Source organism: Podarcis tiliguerta (genome assembly GCF_965153285.1).
Source record: "Podarcis tiliguerta genome assembly, chromosome: 13".
Classification (NCBI taxonomy): Eukaryota; Metazoa; Chordata; class Lepidosauria; order Squamata; family Lacertidae; genus Podarcis; species Podarcis tiliguerta.
The window spans coordinates 24,508,122-24,530,892 of record NC_139546.1 but is presented as its reverse complement, the minus strand read 5'-3'; the positions used below and the strand labels follow the sequence as shown (position 1 = coordinate 24,530,892).

At 46.0% G+C, this 22,771-nt stretch overlaps 1 protein-coding gene and 1 long non-coding RNA gene across 2 annotated transcripts; one reads left to right on the top strand and one right to left on the bottom strand.

Moving 5' to 3' along the window:
* Window positions 1-1,219: 1,219 nt before the first annotated feature.
* LOC310662057 lies at window positions 1,220-2,671 on the top strand. Its single transcript, XR_014504236.1, has 2 exons — window positions 1,220-1,340; window positions 1,450-2,671. It is a non-coding gene; the product is annotated as an uncharacterized lncRNA (long non-coding RNA).
* Window positions 2,390-11,831, bottom strand: LOC310661957 (keratin, type I cytoskeletal 19-like). The gene is made up of 8 exons (XM_083408692.1): window positions 11,039-11,831; window positions 8,340-8,422; window positions 7,936-8,092; window positions 7,095-7,256; window positions 6,485-6,610; window positions 5,925-6,145; window positions 4,447-4,469; window positions 2,390-2,779 (listed from the first exon to the last, which is right to left on the bottom strand). Exons 1-8 carry the CDS (start codon window positions 11,603-11,605, stop codon window positions 2,643-2,645), a joined length of 1,476 nt encoding a protein of 491 aa, XP_083264818.1. The 5' UTR covers window positions 11,606-11,831; the 3' UTR covers window positions 2,390-2,642.
* Window positions 11,832-22,771: the final 10,940 nt, after the last annotated feature.

Sequence of the window (22,771 nt, the reverse complement as noted above, 5' to 3'; positions counted from 1 at the left end):
TGCAGGCTGCACAGTTATCAGAGAAGCCAGAACAGCAAGATTGCTGCTTTCATTGCACAGCGATCCCTCTTGCTGTTCTGGCTTCTGAGATTCAGAATTTTTTTCCCCTTGTTTTCCTCCTCCAAAAACTAGGTGCGTCTTGCGGTCTGGTGCGTCTTATAGAGCGAAAAATACGGTAAATCAGGCCACTGCCAAATCTGCTTCAGAAGCTTTGATGGCAATGCGATGCAAATGTGGACATACACTGAAAAATCTGGACAGTTCAAAGATGAGGCAGGAACCTTGCAGAATCCCCAATTGAATGTGAAATCAGAGCTGTGATAAGGAGAAAGGGATGATGCTGGCAAAGCAGGCCCCTGCAGAGAGCAGAACTGAACCCGAAAACCACTCAATAGTTGGCAAGTGGAGAGTTCAGTCCCTCTGGGTGATGTTTCACCAGCACATTTCCCCTGCAAAGCCCTTCTTCCTTCCTTCTTACCCTGCCTTGTGACAACCCCGGATAGCTCCAGGCACCTATGCTGGGTCTGCCTCAACCTGTCTCACCTGAATTGGCCTCATGTGCTTTAGGCTTTGGCCAAAGCCAGTGCACAGCCATTGTGCACACACACAGAGACTCATTTTTGTCTATGGGGCCTAACAGACCAGTGCATATGTGCTTTAATACTGTCTTTCAGTAATGCATCATTTCTGTGTGCAGAAGGTCCCACGCTTAATCCTCCAGCATCTTCAGGCACCTCCGATCAGTGAAGACAATACTGACCTAGATGGACTGGGGTCTGACTCAGTAAAAGGCTTCTTCCTAGGTTTCTGTGGAATGATGTTGTCCTTCAGCTTCAGCGTCCAGCACTGCCACCTAAGGGCTGCGGTAGAATTGCACCAATCGTTTATTATAATAAGGAGCAGGTACAGTGGTACCTTGGAAGCCGAACGGAATGTTCGGAAACCAAGGCGCGGCTTCCGATTGGTTGCAGGAAGCTCCTGCAGCCAATCGGAAGCCGCAGAAGCTGCGCTGGACATTCGGGTTCCAAAATAATGTTTGCAAACCAGAACACTCACTTCCGGGTTTGCGGCATTTGGGAGCCAAAACGTTCAAGTGCCAAGGCTAGCCTGGAGGAGAATAATAATAATAATAATAATAATAATAATAATAACAACAACAACATCAGCCATGTGGCACAATGAAAAGGCTGCTGACCTGTGCAAGGTTCTTTGACACACCCCATTGTTCAAACTGACTTTCCCATTTTATAGACCTTGTTTTCCTCCAAGATTTTTATGTGCTGTTTTCTTTGCTTTTCATAAAACAAATAAGAGCACCCCTCACCTGCTTTACAGCGGGAGTTGTCTTTTAGAAACTGGATTCTAGGATCTTGGCCAAGAAGTAGAGTTGGCTTATTCTCTTTGAGACAGGGGTGGGGAATGTGCAGACCTTAGTCGCATTTCATACAGCGGTGGAAGCCCCATAGAGACAGGAGGAGAGTTGGGCAGGAGAACCAACATGGATAGAGCAATTGAAAGGGGGTGAGACACTTAAAATTTTAATTTCAGACCATTGGCAATGGTTTGAACTTATAGTGTGGATGGAGCAATGGATAGGAAGGACCCTCTGGAAATGATCAGTCTATGCCTCTGGGGCAAGATTAATCTGTCCCTTCCCTCAGCATCTCATGGGGCAAGGAGGAAATAGCAGAGGGGAGAGAGAAGGGATTGGCAGAAAGAGGGGGGGAAGAGATGGCAGGCCACTCACTTTTGGCTCCACCCATCTCCAGAAAGATTTCCCTGGAGGGAAGGTGGCCATTACAGCACAAAACACCCCCCTGCTTCAATAAACCATCTATTAAATCTGATTTAATCAGGGGGTTATAATCACTATATTTAAAAACCTCAAATGGTTATTACAAGAGATCCTAGGTCGATGAAGGGGGCATCAAAGTCAGTTCAGCTGTAGGAAATACGCAGTTTGTGTTCCATGAATGCAAGGTGCTGAATTTCTCGGGGTTCAAATTTCAGTATGAAAGGGAGAGTTGGGTGGGACCCAGTGTGCTGTAGTAGCTAGAGCGCTGGACTTGGACCTAGGAGGCTGAGAGTTCAAATCCCCACTGGTCCTTGAAGCTCACTGGGCGACCTTGGGTCAATGTCACTGACTCTTAGCCTAACCCGCCTCACAGGGTTGTTGTGAGGATTAATGGAGGAAGGGGAGAACCATGTACACCCCCATGATCTCCTTGGAGGAAAAGGTGGGATATAAATGCAATAAAATAATAAGTAACTTCCCCTCCATCCTTTTTTTTGCGGTGTGTGTGTGTGGATGATGTCAACAGAGGCGGCTGGCCCAAATTGCAAAACCCAGTTGCTTCATGGAGCTACCAATAAACACCCCGACACGTGATTATTTGCAAAAAGAGCTTGAGGCGACCTCTTTATTGAGAGCGTTACAAAAACGTGCATCTGTCGTGATGATGACGAGGAAGGCAAAGCTGGTGAGGGGATGCCGTTAAGAAAGTGGCCAAGCCGAGGCACACTTGAGTAAAGCGAGGAGGGGTGCATGTGTTTCTCGCAGTGAGCTGTGGGCGTCTTGCGGGCAGGTTTCTCCCCATAGGTGAGCACAGCTTTCGGAACTGGAGCGTCGTTCCTCAGGAGATTCAGAAGTTGCTGGTGGAGTGCTTTTTGCCGGTTGTGATGGTGGTGCTGCTGCCATAGTTGCCGCTGCCACCACCGCTGCCGCCACCGCTGCTGCTACTGTGGTAGCTGATGCTGGTGCTACCTCCACCATGGGATCCTGAGAGAAAGAGTGGAAGAACGTATTAATGAAGGACATTGTGAGACCCCTGCGTTGCATACAACCTCAAATCCTCACTGGTTTCTAATTCCATAAACAGCGTGCCATGGTGACCACTTTAAGTCAGACAGTAATCTTCCTTCTCTGATTGTCTACCCTATGCATTTCTACTTGGAAGTAAAGCCCACTACGTTCAATAGGACTAACTCCCAGGTAAGTACGTACAGGATTGCAGGTTTTTCTTATATCCCCCACACCCCCAAAATCTTCAAACCAGGAGGAAATGTCTGGATCCCAGTGAAGAGGGACTGGCTGTGAAACTACTCTGCAAATGGGGAATAGGGCGTCTCCTAATGACTCTCAGGACCCTGAACAAACTACAGCTCCCAGAATTCTTGGGATCGGGAGCCATGGTGTGTTAAAGTGGTGTCATAGTGCTTTAAATGTACAGTGTGAATGTGGTTTAGATGACCTCCCAGATCTTCTTCAGTTTTTTGCTTCCAAGATTGTGTATACCAGCATTCCTCAACCTTGTGCCTTCCAGATGTTGTTGGACTCCAACTCCCACCAGTCCAAGCCAGCATGATCAATGATCGGGAATGATGGGAGTCGGAGTTCAGTGATGCCCAGAGGGACACAGATTCCCCATCCCTGTTAGAATAACTCAAATGACTCTGACAGTGTAGTTAGGGGCTGAGAAAATGGGTGGGTGAAGGAGTACAGACTGCTGGTTTTTTGCTTGTGTAACCTAGAACTCTCAGCCTCAAGAAACGAGGGTTTTACCCAGTTGCAAGGGCCTAACAAAGTTTTAAGGGGAAGTGATGTGCATCTGTGTGCTTGAAAGGTCTCTAGGTACTGTATAGAGAAGCTTTTTGGAGAAACAAGCTAGAAGAAGCATTACAACGTTGAGACAAACGGCATATCATGCCAATGCAAGATTTCCTTCTAAGGCAAAATGCAACTTGGGTGGAAGGCAATTTTTGCTGTGACTGCAGAACTGGGGTGGAAAATTCAGTCCCCATTCCCCGTGCATGTCAGTGTACTGACATACATATTCAATAGCAGCATCCATGCTTAAAATATTGTGCAGTTTTCCTCCAGGACTGGGGTGGGGAAACTGTGGCTCTCCAAAGGCTGTGGACTTCAGCACACATCAGCCTCAACCAGGAGGGTCAATGGCAAAGGATGATGGGAGTTGTAGTCCAGCAACATTTGGAGGGTCACTGGTTCCTCACCTCTGCCTTAGACCAAACCAATGCTGCTCACATGGACTGATAAGAAATCCTCCACTATCTCAGCCAGAGATATTTCCCATCCCAAACCTTGAGATCCTTTCACTCAAGGGTAGACACCCTTCAGATGTTGCTGGACCACAGCTCCCACCATCCTTGACCATAGGCTGGGACTGATGGGAGTTGTAGTCCAACAACATCTTGAGGGCACTATTTTGGCTGCTCCTGTTTTAACTGAAGGCTGAACATTTGAACCTGTGATCTTCTATATACAATGCATATATCTGACTATGGTTCTGCAGCTCCCTCTTGGGGCGTGTAGTATCATTAGCCTTCCAGAAACAAAGACCAGCATTGCAAGTCATCTTCTGCAGCAAAATAACCCACCCGGGCTCACTTCACAAATATATTTTATATGGCAGTGGGAATCCTTACCTTCCTTTGACCATCCTGTCATCCTGTAAAGAAGGAGGAAAAGAAAGGGCAATTAATAGATGATTACGAGCAACAGTGGTTGCCCTGGGGAATCTCTGTCCCCAGATGTGTCGGAAACAACAGGACAAAAGATGCTTTGAGATATAGTAGGGCACCTTCTGATATGGCTGGCCATTGGGATTGCTGACCCCATGGAATAATGGACTTATTATAATGTGGGTAGTTAACAGGGAATGCAAAATGAATTGTAATGCACAATATTGCCCTTTCCCAAATTATGAAACTATTCCCTGGGAAAGAAGACATCAGCAAGGTCACAGCAGAGACATCAGGACAGGAAGAGCTGAAAATACCCACTCTCAGTGTTGAGATATCATGGGACATCATATCCCCAAAGTAAATCTAAAGTCAGACAAAGCTGAAAACTTTTTATGGTCATTGTTTTCAGTGAGGTAAAATAAGGTTTCTCCTTAACCCTCCCACTGGACAGAGAAGTGATGGAGCAATAGACAAATTTGCGGAGAGGGCTATTGACAGCTGCTATCCATGGTCTGCCTCCATGGTTGGAGACTGTCATGCTTCTGAGCACCACTTGCTGGAAGCCACAGGAGAGAAGAGGGTTCTTATGCTTGGCTCTTGCTCGCAGGCTTCCCACAGGCATCTGATTGGCCACAGTGCAAACAAGTTGCTGGATTAGATGGGTCATTTGCCTGCTCCACCAGGGCTTGAGTTCTTATGATGTAATGGGTGTCACTTCTAGTATCGCTATTGATAGAAATAGGCAACCTACACCTTTAGAATAACAGACATGGGGGCAGCGCCCACTGTCCACGGAGTAAGCAGCAGAAACAGAAAACAGGTCAGAAAAGCAATGCCTTAGGGATGACCTAGAATTTGCACACCTCTTCCCATTCTAAAAATGAAATTGACATCAATCTCAGCACTGGTGTTTCTAAGAGGTGGGCCAATAAAATCAGGGCCATTTTTATGCATCGCCTGGCCTTTGGCTTGGAGCCAATTTGATTCCCTCCCCCTCTTTCTTTTTTCTTTTCCTTTCTCCTCCTGCAATGAGGCTACATTTTAATATTTTAATGTTTCAATATTTTAATGTTGTATTTTAATTTTGTTTTTAAGTTGTATTCATTCAACTTGTTTTTATTATTGCTTGTTAGCTGCCCTGAGCCAAGCCTTGGCTGGGGAGGGCAGGGTCTAAATAAAAATGATTATTATTATTATTATTAAAAAGAAATCTGATTTGTCACTAACTGGATACTCCAAAAGTTGCCACTGGCTCTCTAAGAGAACATCTATAAGATACACTTGATTTCAAGCATTTCTTTCTCATAATCATGCTTTACATTTGTATGGGGGGGACCTTAAAAACTGTTTTAGATGCACACCTAAAAACATCACATATGATGAAGCCTTTGGGAGATCTCTCCCCTTTAGTGGCTTATTCTGATTGCCCAGTTACGTACTTGGAGTCCTGGCCCTCCAACAGGTTGCGGTAGGTGGCGATCTCCTGTTCCAACCGTGTCTTGATGTCCATGAGCATCTTGTATTCTTGGTTCTGGCGCTCCATGTCGCTCCTCAACTCGGCCAAGTGCTCTTCCACACCAGAGATCTGGTTCTGGATTTGGGCCAGCTGAGCGCAATACCGTCCTTCTGTCTCTGCCAAGCTGGTTTCCAAGCCAGCTTTCTAATATGAGGGAGAAAAAGCAGAAGATCCAGAAATCTACAAACACTGCAAACCGCAAACCTCTGTCAGAATGCAGATGACCAACTCTCTATCTGTCAGTGTTTCTAGATCTCATGAAAGTTTGAGTATCGCCGATTACTGATACTTGCAGGAAATAATGGTGAAGGTAGCTCTCACTACCTACTTCCATTGGGAATGTCTGTGCCGTTAAGACGTCTGGTTGGCCATGTTGGATAGGCAAAATATGCCAACTAGCTATGCCATTGGAGTGACCCCAGCGTGGCAATTCGTAGGCCCTTTATCTGTCAGTCAACTTCATTCAAGGAAGTTGCCACATACCATGCTAAGCTGTGACTGCAACTCAATCTCCAGGCTCTGTATCGTGCGCCTCAGTTCCGAAACCTCGCTCTTGCCACTCTGTATCTGCTCCGTGTGGGTGGCCACTTCGCGGTTCAGTTCGTCAGTCTGAAAGAAGGAGGGTGAAAAAGTTTCATGCTGGAAATCTTTACAATGAAAAGAAAAGAAATCATGCTATAAGTAATACGTATGCCGCTCAGAGCATACCCACACTGCAGAATGACAGTGCAATCCTATGAATGTCACACTGTGTTGAATAGGACTTCATCCCAGTTAAGGAGGTATAGTAGGGATGGGGAACCAGTGGCCCTCTAAATGTTGATGGAATCCAACCCCCATCACCCCCAGCCAACATGGCCAATGGTCAGAGATGATGGGAGCAACATCTGGGTCTGCAGAGTGGAACTGTGTTAATACACATTCTCCTTTTTTTAGAGGGGGGCCCTGGAAACCACCTCTCAGAAGAGTTTTTAGCAGAGTCCTACAGTTCCTAAGATTCTTTGGAGGGGCTCAAGACCCTTAAAGTGATATGTTGAACTAGGCAATATGCTTTCGGTAAAGCGACCCCAGTCCCTAGGAGAGAAGACCCTACCTTGGAGAAGAACCAAGCTTCCGCATCTCTGCGATTCTTGTCCGCCAGTTGTTCGTACTGCTCTCTCATCTCAGCCAGAGCTTTGGTGAGATCGATTCCAGGCGCGGCGTCCATCTCGACGTTGACGGTTCCTGTCAGTTGAGTGTTGTATTCTTTCATGAGCTTGGTAGGGCAAGAATGGAGAGGACATAGGTGAGGATTCACGTGTTGCACCTTTCAGCATTCTGCAATATGTCATGATGTGTGGAATGGCCTTCATGTGATCAACGGCAAACGGCAACATGCAACAGGGCTGCGCACATTTCTGCTAAGCTTGGTACCCAACCATTGTTTCTATTGGTCAAGAAGGCCTGGCTTTCTTGCTTCCTGAAGGGGGAAAGTAATTGTAGCCCTTTGTATTTGCTGCTCAGGGAAGGAGTTTTCTAGGGAAGGAGTAACCTGCCATGTGTGCAAGAGAGAAGGTGGGCGAGGGACTGTAAGCTTGTTGCAACCCCTCCCTCTGATCCACGACATTGATGCCGCACCCCAAGGTTTATTCTGGCGCCATTTTGAAAGAGGCACTCTGTGCTGTCTTGCCAGTAGCTTTGTCATGAATGGTCAGCACATAGGGTAAGTTTCATAATTTTGGGGTGGGTGGGTTGCCGCTGGTGAGCCCCTGCTTTGCCAGTTGTGGGCTCCTGTTTATGAACTTCTGCAGGGATTATTCTCTTATGTAATTCATGCAACTTTTGTGTATGGTGCTCACTTCAAAAGGCAGACCCAACTCCTCTTAATGGATGCCCCAAAATGAATTGTAAAGTTGGCTGCAGTTTCCCTGCCCCTTTCTTTTTCCTTCACTCACCTCCTCATGGTTCTTGTTGAGGTAAGCCAGATCTTCCTTCAACCCTTCGATCTGCATCTCCAGATCAGATTTGGACAGAGTCAGCTCATCCAGGACTCTGCGCAGACCATTGATGTCAGCCTCAACGCTCTGGCGGAGGTGCAGCTCATTCTCATATCTGCCAGTTTCAAAAAAGAAAAAGGAAAAAGTCAGCAATGAGTGATAAACATTCTGCCACCTGTATTTCTTGAGGTCTTCATTCCTCCCTTCCCTTCTGGTTTTCTTTCAGCTGATATTTTAAATACACCCTCCACCAAACTTTCTGTCCCCCACTTCCTTTCCTTTTCCCTTCATTCCTCTCTCACTTCCATTCCCCCAGTGAGAGACCTCGAATAGCGGAGAAACAGAATAGAGAAGAAACTTACTTCAGCCTGAAGTCATCAGCAGCCAGCCTGGCATTGTCAATCTCCAAGACAATCCTTGAATTGTCAACTGTGGCATGATGGATCTATACCAAAGGGACAGAGAAGAGAGGAGGGCCCATGAATGCCAGCAAACATTTTTCATTATCTGAGGATGCAATGGTTGTTCAAGTGGAGAATTGTCAGGGACTTAATTTGTGGGTGATCTGTAGAGGTCATGACATCAACATTAGTGATTGTGAATTTGCATCTAGAGGGCAGTAGATATTCTAGACTGACATTAGTCAACATGGTGCCCTTCAGATGTTGTTGGACTCCAACTTCCATCAGCCCCGGTCAGCTTGGCCAATGGTCAAGCATGATGGGAGTTGTAGTCCAACCACATCTGGAGATCACCAGCTTGGAGAAGGCTGTTCTGGATGACTAAATTTGAAATTAATTCATACAAACTTCAGCAGCCTAGGATTTTTCTGAGGAGAAACTAGTTAACCTAATTTCTTTCCTGGCTTGTCTTAGCATCCTCCCATCTGGCATGGTGTGACCTGTTCCTTCTTTTTTTCTACATTATGTTTTTCCCCTCAGAGGATTATTGTCTGGGACCCAACTGAGGCTCTGTTCCAACCTTTGCAATAAAGTATGTTCTACCCAAACAGTTGTCTGCCATCTTTTTCTTGGCAAATATCCAAGGGCAGTTTTATGTATTTAAGTAGAAGATGAGCCATGCAAATTAAAGTAGCAGACCCATTCCTGTACAGGTGAGCCCTTGAATGAATAAGTTTAGGTGCAGTTAATCTATAACGCAGTATAATTGACTGGCAGACTTCTTAATATTTCATTAAAAATAAAATTATTATGACTTCCAGCCATATATCTAAGGGTATGGAGAATGTGCAGCCCTTAGAATAGGATTCTAGCTTCTGGAATGGGGGGGGGGGGCAATGACTCCCCAAGGACTCTTTGAAATAGTCTAGGATGACATGGAATTCTACCTTAAGTGATGCAAGAGCAGCGTTTAGAAGTTGTTCCTCCTGAAATGTAGTTGTATGAAATGCAAACCTTTTTTCAAAAAATGGATTTATATATTGCTATAAAAGGTACACTGCCACATCTTTCATAAATGCAAAGTTAATTATGGCTGTGATCCAGTGGATCTGGTCCATTGGATCTGGACCTGGAAGAACTGAGTTCAGACTCTGCTCAAGCCAGTCTGGACTTCAAGATCTAACAAAAGTATTCCGTGCCCCTTGAAATCAATAGGGACTCCAGATGTTGTAGATTATAACTTTCACCACCCATGACCATTGGCCATGGTGGCTGTAGCTGATGGAAGCAGACCACAACATCTGGAGGGCACCACATTAGCTGCTCCCAGGCTGTGCAATTAAGTTCCACTGACTTCAGTGGGACAATGTCTGTTTTGCTGGATTTGATGCCGTCAGTGTATTAATCTTAGCTCATCCAAGGCTAAAAGGAAACAAAACGATCTGCTCCACAGGATTGTTGGTGAGGATGAATGAGGGAGGAGTAAGAAATGAGTTCACAGTGAAGCTCTAAACAGCAGTGTGCCTGCCCTCTTCTAATATTGGAGTGGGTTGTATTGGTCTTAACGGAGTTTCATAGGGAAATGATGGAGGACAGCAGAGACACCATTTCTCATCGATAAGAAGTGGTGGATGGCACAGTCAAGAGCATCAGTATTTTATATATGCGTGGGAAGGTTTCCAGTTTGGGGCATGTTTGAATAGATACCACAAGAGGAAATATCAGTGATCTGAATTGGGGGTGAGGATTCTGTGGTCCTTCGGTTGCTGTTTCCATTGGGCCATGCTGGCTGGGAGTGATGGAGAATGGAGTCCCTCAACATTTGGACAAAAGTGAATGACAGAAGGGAGACCCTAAAGCAGGAATAGCTCACCTAAAGCAGGGATAGCTCACCTCCTGCTCTTGAATTACAGCTTCCACCATCCCTGACCATGCTGACTGGGGTTGATGGAAGCTGGAGCCCAGCAACATCTCAACCGCCACAAGTTCCCCACCCCAGGACTAAATAGAGCCCCCTGGTTTTCCCATCATGGACCATTCCTTTAGTTTATTACTAATAAAGACCTAGTGAAGTGAATAATGCAAGCAAGTTATTAGTTTATTAGCTCCAAGGAGCAATGGTGGGCACAGACTAGAAATTTAGGGTCAGTTGCTTGCTTGTGCATGATCACCCACTGATGACTGCAACATCCCATGTTCACTTGCATGCGTGAGTGAGGCATCACAGAGCAAATGTGTCAGAGTCTTCATTTCCCCTTAAACGCAATGTTTCTCAGTTATTATTATTATTATTATTATTGATTTAGCATAATAAAAACAATTACTTCCACAATCCAAATCAGCAATTGTACCATAGATTCCTGCCAAAAGATGGGTTGTAAGCATCATAGGAATGATGATGATATCTGATACATCCTGATTAAATTTGCCATTTTCTACAGCAACAAAGTATTAGAAGATGGAAGCTTCAGAAAGCCATCTCTCATCCCTGGCATATCCCCCTCATGAGGCTGTGGACTCTCCTTCCTTGGAGGTTTATAAGCAGAGGTTGGGCGGGGCTCTGTCATGGATGCTTTAGCTGAGATTCCTGCACTGCACGGGGTTAAACTAGAGGACCCTCAGTGTCCCTTCCCACTCTACAATTCTATGAATGATCTTACCTTGTCACGGAGGTCCTCAATGATCTTGAAATAGTGGCTGTAGTCCCTGGATGGGCTGGTGGGAGCCTGCTTCATGTGCCACTCTCGGATCTTCACCTCCAGCTCAGTGTTGGCTTCCTCCAGAGCACGCACCTTGTCCAGGTAGTTGGCCAGGCGGTCGTTCAGGTTCTGCATGGTAATCTTCTCGTTCCCACTCAGGAGGCCTCCATCGCCGCCGCCGCCACCCCCGGCCAAAAAGTCCCCAAAGCCATAGCCACCTCCACCTCCACCTCCAGCACCAAAGCAACTTCCATAGCCTCCTCCAGCACCAAAGCCACCGCCGTAGCCAAGACCACCACCAGAAACCAAGGAAGTGCCATAGCCGCCTCCTAAACCTCCTCCTACCCCACATCCATAACCACCTCCTACTCCAGAAGAGACAAGCCTAACGGAGGAGGAAGACACACGGCCGCCACCTCCACCATGGATGCTGGATGATCCAAAGCGGCCAGAGGAGATGCGGCTGGATCCCCCGCCAGCACCCAGACCACCACCGTAGGAGGAAGAGGAGCTCTGATAGAAAGACATCGTGGCAGCAATGAATGGAAGTTCAGTTGTGAGACTGTTACTCGGCTTGGCTGAGCATGGAAAAAGCTGGCCTTGGCAGTGTCAGCCAGCTCCCTTTTATACTCCTCACGGGGCGTGTTCTGTCCCACAGCAGAGTACACCCTGCTGAAACCACACCCTCAAAGGTGAGGCTCCGTGAAGATGATGTGCTGTCTTTGAAATGCAGCCACTTGTCCTTGGTGGGCTGCCCCCTCTGTGTGTGTGTGTGTGTGTATGACGGCTTCTTAAAAACCCAGTTAAACAAAGGAGGTTTCATTCAGGGCGCCTCACTGTTATTTTTAGGCAGTGCCAAGTGTGCAGATCACATTTCCCTTCTTTTTTTATAGATTTAACCAAAGGGGGGGGGCAACACTGTCTGCAGCCACACCTGGCCTCATCTCATATCGGGATTAATTTATTATAATCAAGCATAATAGCCACAGACACACGCAGCTTCTTTCAGGAATGCCTTTCACTTAAACCCCTTTTCCCTGCCCAGAACGTTTAACAAGCAATTCACATTTCATTTACTTTGCTTCCTCGCCCCTTCCCGTCTTAATCGCTGTCAGGATTGTGGAATCATAGAGCTGGAAGGGACCCCAAGGGACCCCAACCCCCTGCAATGCAGGAATCTCAGATGAAGCATCCATGACAGATGATCATCCATGCTCTGCTTAAAAACCTCCAAGGAAGGAGAGTCCTCCCAAAGGAGACCTTTCCACTGTCAAACAGCTCCTACCATCAGAAAGTTCTTCCTGATGTTTAGTCGGAATCTCCTTTCTTACAACTTTAAGCCGTTGGTTCATGTCCTACCCTCCAGAGCAGGAGAAAACAAGCTTGTTCCCTCTTCCACGTGACAGCCCTTGAGATATTTGAAGATGGCCCTCATATCTCCTCTCAGTCTCCTCTGTTCAAGGCTAAGCTTCAACCTTTCCCCATAAGCCTTGGATTCCAGACCCTTCGTTATCTTGGTTGCCCTCCTCTGCACACATTCCAGCTTGTCAACCTCCTTCTTAAACTGTGGTGCTGAGATCTGGACACAGGACTTTGGAGATAACACCCTCTGCTCTGGAAATGCAAAACATAGTCTTTCAGGAATGCCCAATGGTAATGACTGGAGGTGGTGCAAGAGCCCATCATTTCTCTTCTAGGTAATCTTGTGTCTGAGAAGCTCCAAGAAGATAGTTTGCAATGAATTAGTTTGCTTGCCTCTTCCTCCTTCAGGGTTTGACAAACAAAATCAAATCTTTCACCTGAGACAGATGAAAATTGCAAATGGGAAATGATAAGAGGGCACATTTTAAAAGGCACCGAATACTTGAACGGACAGAGGTTTTTTAAGAGACAGCGAAAGAGAAGTGCCACAAAGGTCACTTCCAGACGACCTGTTCATCCTGATTTGTTTATGAAAAGCTTGTGGTGTGGTTATTTGGATGTTTATTGAAAAATCGTTCTGCTTTCCTCGCAGGGAAGTTATTCCGCATTGCATCATGTGATTGTCACACTTTCCACTGTGTTTTCCCATCACTTTCCTTGTTGCAAAGTCTGCTCTTTTGGGATGTGAGTGGGGTTGCTCAAGAGCACCAAACCAACTTTAATTGTGGAACTTGAATTTTCTGGAATGTGATTAGATCCCACCCCAAAACAGCAACTGGCTGGAATCATCCTGTATGTGCCCCCAGTGTTCCTTACCCTTTTACAAAAATGCACTTACAAGATAAATTGTGCTTAAAAATGCATATATTTGTGAAAATAACATACGGATGTGCATTTTATTAGGGTAAATTGCTTTGAACCAGACAAAATTGCATACAAAAAATGTGCACAGTAGAAGAAATAAACACTAAAATGCTGGTGAATTTTCACGGGGCTTTGAATTCCTGCCCCCTGCAAACTGATGTGGGAATGTGGTGAAATAAAGACGGAAAAAAATGAGAAACTGCAAGAAGTTGTAATTAACTGTTTAGCCCATCCCTATCCTTGAGTAAACATGCATGTGATAGAGCTGAAACACTGCCTTTCAAAGTGCAATTAAAAAGCAACTTTAAGCATATGCAGAGTATTGTTGCTTCATATCCGAATGATTTATTTGCCCATTTATTTTACAACATTTGTATCCCACCATTCCTCCAAGGCTCTCGAGGCAAGCATATATCATCTCCCCCAATCCCACAATTTCACCTCATGGGAACCCTGTAAGGCTGAGAGTTAGTGACTGACCCAAGGTCACCCAGTAGACTCCATGGCCAGGGGAGGATTGGAACCCAGGTCTTTTCAGTCTATCCACTACATCACCCTGGTTCTCACAACCAGTTGCCCACTTTAAGGATTATTGAAATTTGGGTGTGCAGATGTGCCTTGAGCCTTGGTGTTCGTTTGTTGTTGTTTTTTTAAAAATCAAGTGTTCTCTTGTTGCAAAAGGATTGTATCCTGAGTAATAGCAATTAAAAAAAGACTATTGTATTTGAGAGAGTGGGTGACAAAAATGAGGGATTTTTCATATTAGTCAAAGGTTGTTCTTGCTGACGGGGCGAAATCTCTTGCCACAAACGGTCGCTTAGGCTGAACACTTTCATGGGCAGCTGCAGTCCCAGCCCAATAAGAAAAGATGGAACGTCTGTTTGCATCCTGGGAGTCGAAACTTCTGCAGAGACGCTCCTGTTGACCCACACCTTAAGAATCTGCACAGGCTGGCACTGCTTTCTCGGTGCAGAAGAATAAGCGGCTCCAAATGTCTCTGGAACAAGATGCTGAACCTCCAGGTTTGGAAAACATGTCTCAGAAGGCACTTGGCTTCCAGCCATGATTTATCAGCAGACATGCCAGGCAAATGATTGATAGTCGCTAGCATCTTGCCAGATCTATATATCACGAAGGATTCGGTATTTTAACAAGCAAGTTTCGACAAACCCTTGCTAATTGTGGAAATTTTTTTTTCCCCGCAAGCTCACGTAATGTTACTGGGATTAAAAACTAAACTCAAGCTGATTGTTATCCAGTGCATGGGAAATGGTGGTTGGGTGGGTTTTTTTGCCAGCTCACCTTAAAATGAGACACACACAGAGCAACGGGAGGGAGGGGTTGTAGGTGGTGGGCAAATTGATTGGGTGGTGGGCAAATGCCTGAAAACACTCTGCCTCCAGAGGCTCAGATTTCACAGAATCATAGAACTGTAGAGTTGGAAGGGACCACGAGTAATCTAGTCCAACCCCCTGTAATGCAGGAATCTTTTTGGCAAGCATGAGGTTAAGTGCCCCGTGCTCTAGATTTAGGGAAGGGCCGTAGATCAGTGAGAGTGAGAGCTGGACCATAAAGAAGGCTGATCGCCAAAGAATTGATGCTTTTGAATTATGGTGCTGGAGGAGACTCTTGAGAGTCCCATGGACTGCAAGAAGATCAAACGTATCCATTCTTCAGGAAATCAGCCCTGAGTGTTCACTGGAAGGACAGATCCTGAAGCTGAGACTCCAATACTTTGGCCACCTCATGAGAAGAGAAGACTCCCTGGAAAAGACCCTGATGTTGGGAAAGATGGAGGGCACAAGGAGAAGGGGACGACAGATGAAGAGATAGTTGGACAGTGTTCTCGAAGCTACGAACATGAGTTTGACCAAACTGTGGGAGGCAGTGGAAGACAGGAGTGCCTGGCGTGCTCTGGTCCATGGGGTCACAAAGAGTCGGACACGACTAAATGGCTAAACAACAACAACATAGATCAGTGGTAGATCACCTGGTTTGCTTGCAATCCCCTCCTCCCCAAGTTCAATCCCTAATGTCTCCAAGTAAGGCTGGGAAGGACTCCAACTTGAAGTCCCGTAAAGCTGCTGTCAGTCAAAGTCAGCAACACTGAGCTAGATGGAGCAGTTGTCTAATTTGGTATCAGGCTGCTTTTTGTGCTCCTGTAGATGATAAGCATCATCATCATCGTTGTCATTTATTTATACCCCACCCATCTGGCTGGGTTTCCCCAACCACTTTGGGCGGCTCCCAATCGAATATTAAAAACGCAATGCAGAATTAAGCATTAAAAGCTTCCCTAAACAGGGCTGCCTTCAGATGTCTTTTAAAAGTAGGATAGATGCTTATTTCCTTGACATCTGATGGGAGGACATTCCACAGGGCAGTTGCCACTACTGAGAAGGCCCTCTGCCCGGTTCCTTGTAACCTCACATTTCGCAGTGAGGGAACCGCCAGAAGGCCCTCGGCGCTGGATCTCAATGTCCGGGCTGAACGATGGGGGTGGAGATAGGTATGTCTTTGATGGAGCACCAAGAAAGCTTCATCAGTGTAGTTATTTAGAGCCAAACTAAAAATGAAGCTAAGTGCAATTTTTGCATTTACTATATGGGAATTTTTTAAAAATGCAAATAGCATGGCTGGTAGGGAGCTGATCATGATTGGGATTGCAGTAGGTTAGTGGGTGGGTTTGGGCCTTTCCTTGCTTGCTGTGATCTCGAATAAAATCTTTCCTCTGAAACTGCTGCTTGCTTTGTGGGAAATTCCCCCAGTGATGTTAGTGGGGGATTTCCTCCCAACGCCAAAACTAGTTTCAGGGGGAAACTTTTCCTCAGAGCCCCAGCACAAGAAGAAACCATCAGAACCCCCATCTGTGCCTGCTCTTACCACGTTAATGATTGGTTCCCCTTCCCTAGCTGGTGCAATTTGCACTTTGAAAAGGTCTGAGCATTAATTGCAAAGGTGCATCTTAGGCAATAACATGATGCAGAATATCCCTGCAAAAAACCAGTCTGGAGGGCCCCCCCCTGGAAAGCCCACAGACAAGCCTACCTAGTAGGCTAACCCCTGAGATGTCTTCATTCCCAGAAAGCATCAGCAAAGTTGGCAACCTTCATGATCCCTAAGCAGTTTAACCATCCCTCTCCTGTGATGGTTTTCTGAGTGTCTTCAGGTCATGCTCCATTTAGCCCTGAACGCTGTACAATCACATCTTTGTTCAAATCACAGAGGACCGGGATGTGTCTCAGGTCGATGCTTTCCGGCTTGTCATTCATTTGGCAGACAGGGTGTGCCGCGGCTTGTTCCCATAGATTTGCTCTGGAAACAGTGCCATTGTCATGGTTTCCTTAAAGAGTTTCAAAAGGACGGCATCGACTAAGCTGGTCTCGACGTCTCTCACGAAGCCATAAAGCATCATTCCTGATTTTGTTCAGGGTGGGTGCTTTGCACTGTTGCCCACCCAGCCTTCTGTTCAGCAGAGCTGTATCGAAACCGCAGCTGTGACGGGCAGAGTTTCACAAGGGCCGAAGTGGGTGAGGCTCAGGAGGGATTGGCTAGTGCCGCGGTCGAGCCCTGGAATTGGTGGTGCGCTCGGGACAGGACTTTGGGGGCAGGCATCCATGTCTAGTTTCACCCTCACAACCAGAAGTGCCTTCAACACAATGAGCAGGAGGGACTTCAAACGCAGCAAGACAGGCGTACCTCATTTTGAAGGAAGCAAAGTTTATATATAAATATATATCTCGATCTAAAGAGCTCTTCCTCCCCTCCTGCCGGCAGCAAGGTCATTAAGCCCAGAGTCCAACATTAACTAAGAAATCTTGCCTGGGATCTTTTTTCACTGCCAGGGTTCAGGTCAAAGAGAAAGGAAAGGAAAGCTTCCACCCAATTGCCTCCATAATGGATTTGGACATTTTGATCTCTCTCAGAGAAAACTCTTCTCCTTCCACACCTCCAGTTCTTTCCTGGTTCATTTAATCAATCTATTACATTTATATCCTGCTTTTCCTGCAAAGAACTCAAGGTGGTGCTCAAGGTTCCCACCCCCTCCATTTTATCTTCACAACAACCCTGTGAAGTAGATCAGCTCATTGCTATTTTTCTAGAAAAAGAGGTGCCGGAATTCACCGTGAATGCTTCCCTTGTTCTCTTACAATGGCAATGGTGCCCACCAGAGAGGTGCTGGAACTGAGTTCCAGTGAGTTCCAGCTGAAAAAGAAAAGCCTAGATCAGCCTGGCAGCAGGTGGCTGGGCCCAAGGACACCCAGCGTGCTCTTCAGTGGAAATTCAAACCCAGCTCTCCCAGCGGCATTAGTCCAACGCTCTAACCACCCTATGCCCAGACTACCCAAGTCCAGGATCTCATCATGCTAAGCCTGAGAAGAGCTATGTTTGGGAAATGGGACTCAGGTGGAATAAGGAGCACCACAACTTGGCCGGATGTGTATTGCAAACTAGGGGATTGCAACAAAATGTTGCAGGGTGCAGCGCTCCCTGTTCAGGATTGCAACCACCCACTCCATTCTCCCTCCCTCCAGGGTTTCTGTCCCCTTCCACCCTCAGCCCTCTGTAGCACCAACATTACATATCCAGTGTAGTGCAGTGGTCAGAGTGCTGCTCTGGCACCTGGGAGACCAGGGTTCAAATCCCCACTCGGCCACAAAGCGCTCCGTGGGTGACTTTGGGCTAGCCACTGCCTCTCAGCCTAATCTAACTTACAAGGTTGTTGTGGGGGGTAAAATGGAGATGGGGAGAAGTGTGAGCTCCTTGGAGAGAAACGCAGGGTATAAATGTAATAATAGCAATATACAGGAGAGGGTATGTTTGTGTTGCATTAAAAGACATACCATTGCAGAAGCCCCAAAAAGTTCAACAAAATTGCTGTTTATTTTTAACACCGCCCCCCCAGAAAAAAATCCTGGGTCTCATCTCTTCTTTTGGGGTGTGGGGGCGCCATCTCAATCAGTAAGTTTTCCAGAGAAGTTTATCTGTTGGCATTTCAGTACTCATGGGGACATGGGCCATTTGACAAATATATTTTTATGTTCTCAAGGAATGCATGTTCCTCTGTCTCCATTTCGTCTCAAACCTTCCTATCTTGCTGATGCCCCCCCCCCCCCCCCAGTGACAGATACAAAGTTGTGCGGGCACTATTTATTTATTTTTTTTAAAGAAAAGAAAGAAACGCAGAACTTCAGACCTCATCCTCAGTTCTCTCTCCTACTACCACCATGTCATCCACAAGACTTGTGAGAATCCCCTTTGGATTCTGTACTGACGGGGGGGGGGGGTAACACATTCCTCTGGCATCCTTCTGGAACAGACACAAGTGGCAAGACCTCTGCTTGTTGTGCTGCTTCCATTTATTTTAATCTCCCTGAAAGGAATGTTCAGATAAATACTCGGCTCAATGAGGAGCTGGATCAAGTTGATAACTGCCTGTTGGAAAGAAAATCAGAAACTTTTAATAAGTGAAGAACCTCTTTGAGCTTGATACTCTCTCTCTTTCTCTGTGTATATATACGTGTCCCTGGCAACACAGCCAACTCAAAACAAAGGAGCATTGTTCAAGAGAAAAGCTTGGTCTTTCCTTCTGCATTCCTCATCGGCAATACACCCATCCCTCTTGATCCTGAGTGCTCCTCGGCTGTGTCTGGGCAACGCGTTCAAATATCCTTCTAGGCTTAGGTTGCAATCCCCGGCTCAGACACCACCTCCCGTTTGGAATTCCACCGCGGAAACCCCAACTGCTTTCACCAACTTATCCAAGCTTTTGTTTAATCATGTTCAGTCATTGCATTTTTCAATAATCCCTTAAACAATGGGCTGAACCTCTGGACTGTTTTTTACATGTTGGAAAAGTCATTACAAATGTGATTGATTCAGGTGTGTATACCCCCGCCCTTCGCCCCATTAAATGAATTTGTGCACCGAGGAAACTGTTCCCGTGAATAATAGTTCTGCCTATGACTAGCTTGTGATTCACCGGGTCCTGGGAGAAAGAAAGAAAAACACTCGAACTGTTCTTTTGCGATCTAGACATTCTCTTTTTTTCTATCTGGACATGAAACCATTATTCACGGGACAATGCTTAACACGCGTAGATTTTTAAAGCAGATGTAGGCAGGCTGAACTGGTCTTACAAATAGTTCGGAATATCTTCAGACTGTGGATTAATTTGCCCTGTGGAAAAGAAACTTCTTCCAAGGAAATGAGGAACCGAGATCTAGTCCCATGTTGAATTCTTAGGCTCCACCTGCACTATACATTGAAAGCAGGATCATACCACTTTATGCTGTCATTGCTTCCCCCCAAAGAATTCTGGGAGCTGTAGTTTGTTAAGGGTGCTGAGAGACCCCTATTCCTCTCCCAAATACAATTCCCAGAGTTCCATGGGAAGAGGGATTGACTGTTGAATCACTCTGGGAGATCTCCATGCCTACCTCCAGTGAATTAAGCTATTATGGGGTTGGAAATACTTAGACGTTGGCTCATTTTATAGCACGGATGCCACAATTAGTGAAAAACAAGGAGCAATGGTTCACCATTAATAGATGCACAGGTAAGTTCACAGCCTTAGTTAATGTTTGTGTGTCTGTCTGTGGAGCAAAGTCGCCAAGAAGTCGGTGCCTAATCTTTTGATCCTAGCAAATATTGGGATTTGTGATAATTTATATTGAGTTCTCAGACCGTGAGAACCAGACACCTGATTGCTTCATACGCACACAGATTTCAGTTCCTCACAGCAAGGTTCCCCCACAAATGTCAAGATATGGAACAGTGAACCATTATTTCTTTGCCTTCCAAAGCATCTAGCTGCTTCCCTTGAGGATTCCCACTTGGTACAAGGGAGGATTAAAACTCACAGAATAGGCTTTGTGAATTCAACCAGCGGTTCTATGGCCAGGCCCCAATGGGAATTGTCTGTGCTTGCTAAACTTTCTGACACACTCTATTATCATAGCTGCATTACAACATATACAGCTAGCGCTTGTGTATTACAATGAATTTCACATTGGGATTTGAAGAGGCTTGTTTTCAATTAAGAGAAAATAACTTAGCTAGGGATTGTCGGGGTAGTGATATGATTCAGTTCACATTTGAAGGTGAATCTGCCTAATTCAGCAACTAAACCAAAAGGCAGTCATTCTCTCACATTTGCACTTCTCTAAATTCTGCAATGTGCTTCTCCAGCCAAGTAGTGTCTACAAAAATGTATATACCGTGTGCACAAAATGCATGAATAGTATTAAATTACGTTTTACTCAGAACAGACCTGTTCAAATTATTGGACCTAACTTAGGCAAGTTCATTCATTTCAGTGGGTCTATTCTGAATAAAACTGCATTGAACAAACTCCATACATTTTTGAAAGTAACATACAAGACGCATTATATTAGGGGAAATGGCTTGCAAAAATGTATGAATTAAGTAAAATTGCATTCAAAGCCATGCCTATTAGGGGAAATTTGCACTGAAATGCAGGCACTTTTTCAAGAACACTATAAACAAAATCGCAAAGTGACATGGAAATTTGGAGAACTGAACTTGGTTAGAAAAATTAGAAACGTAGAGAAACCAAAATGGACTGATTTGCTCATCCCTAAACTCAGCTGCGGAGTTCAAGAACGGCCAATAGGAAACCTCACGGCTGCATGTGAATCATGTCTATCCTGAAGGTCCTTAGTCTCTAAGTGTGCTGAAGTCAGGGGAGGCTGGTAATGCTCAAATCCCAATGGAAGATCCAATTCCTGTCTGTGGAGACAGGATTTAATATTTTGGCTGAATCTTGTTCAAGTGTGAGAGGGAAAGTCTTGGAAAATATAGCACACACCTTGCATATTCGTTGTTTCATCCTAAAGCCTTCATGTAAGATCACGACCCAATGTCCCATACACCCTGTGCTCCAACCCTGAGTCCCCCGATGTTGCTGTACTACAGTCCCCATGATCCTCAGCCAGTTCATCCAGTGGTCAAGGATCAAGGGCATTGTAGTCCAACGACATCTGGGGACCCAAGTTTGAAAAAGGCAGCTTCCCAGCGCTGCGGCTGCAAAGGGGCTGCAGTCTGTACGCTGCGCATGTCAGGGACGCTCCCTAAACAAAGCCCAGCCCAAATCACATGGACTGTTGGGTTCCAGCAGTTAATAAGTGTTAACATTCCTTTGCCTGTAGGGTGTATCAGAAGAACGCTCCAGTCCAACTGCTGGAACAGCAAGTCACTTCCAACAGTCCCAACCCAGCGGTAATTAATTGCTCAGGAAAGCAGATTTGACCATTCGAGAGGAGAACAAGAATTGCCAGGCTTGGGCACAGGCCCACAGTTGCATAACCCTCCTTTTTGTGTTCACAGTATTCAGCTATGGATAAGGAAACAACAGAGGCACCAGCTTGTGAGGCCGATTGAAGGTGTGTGACGTTGCACGAAACGCTGCATGCACAAGACGTCCCAACTCTTTTGAAACCATCCAAGTTGTTGGAATGTAGACTCTTGAATGCAGGACCAGTGAGTGAAGAGGGAGAAGCTGCTTTACTCTTTCGCAACCAGTTCTTTGCATTTGTAAAAAAAGTCTCCACCAGAGGCGGGGCTAGCTGCCCACAGGGGCGGGGCTAGTGTCCCAGGGGGCAGAGCTAGCATCCCAGGGGGCGTGGTGAGCGTCCCGGGAGGTGGGGTGGCAATGTCACCCCCTCAGGGATAACACCCAGGGCGGGCCACACCCAACACACCCATCTTGCTCCACCTCTGTTTTTCTTCCTGCAGAGTAAATCTGTATCTCACACTCACATATACAAGTGGTGGCCATTTTGCATGTGTTCAACTGATGTGTGACCACCAACGTGTGGGTTCTTTTGGACCTGGAAGAGGGCAGAATGGTGGCAGAACAGGGCAGAATAAGGCATTATGGAATGTAATGGTGGTGGGGTGCAATGGGTGGTGGTGGTAATGGGGCAGGCTTACGCACATTCTGCCGACATGTTTGGGAACCAGGAACAGAAGTCCCACACAAAATGGTCGCCACCTGTACAGACATGAGCTAGAAAGGAAGTGGGCCAGTTTGAGGGACAAATGGCAGGAAGGAAAAAAAAGGTCAACCTAGTCCTTCAGAGGAGATTCTACATCCCTGTAGCTTCCTTTTCTTGAAGCAGGAATGGGTGGGGAGAATCCCCGTTGTGGAAGAAGAATCACACAGCTACATATAACATGTAGTTTGGGTGGAAACACAACATGCATGTAACCACTTGGGAAGCCAGGCATGTTTATTGTCATGTCAGTTGATGAAGATGATTCTACCGCAGCCCTGACTCCCCAGATTTCAGAATGGATGGATTATGGACATCTAGTAAAAATTGCCTCTACAAATGAGACCAGTCATCTTCCAAGCAGTTACATATATACCATGGTTAAGAGCTG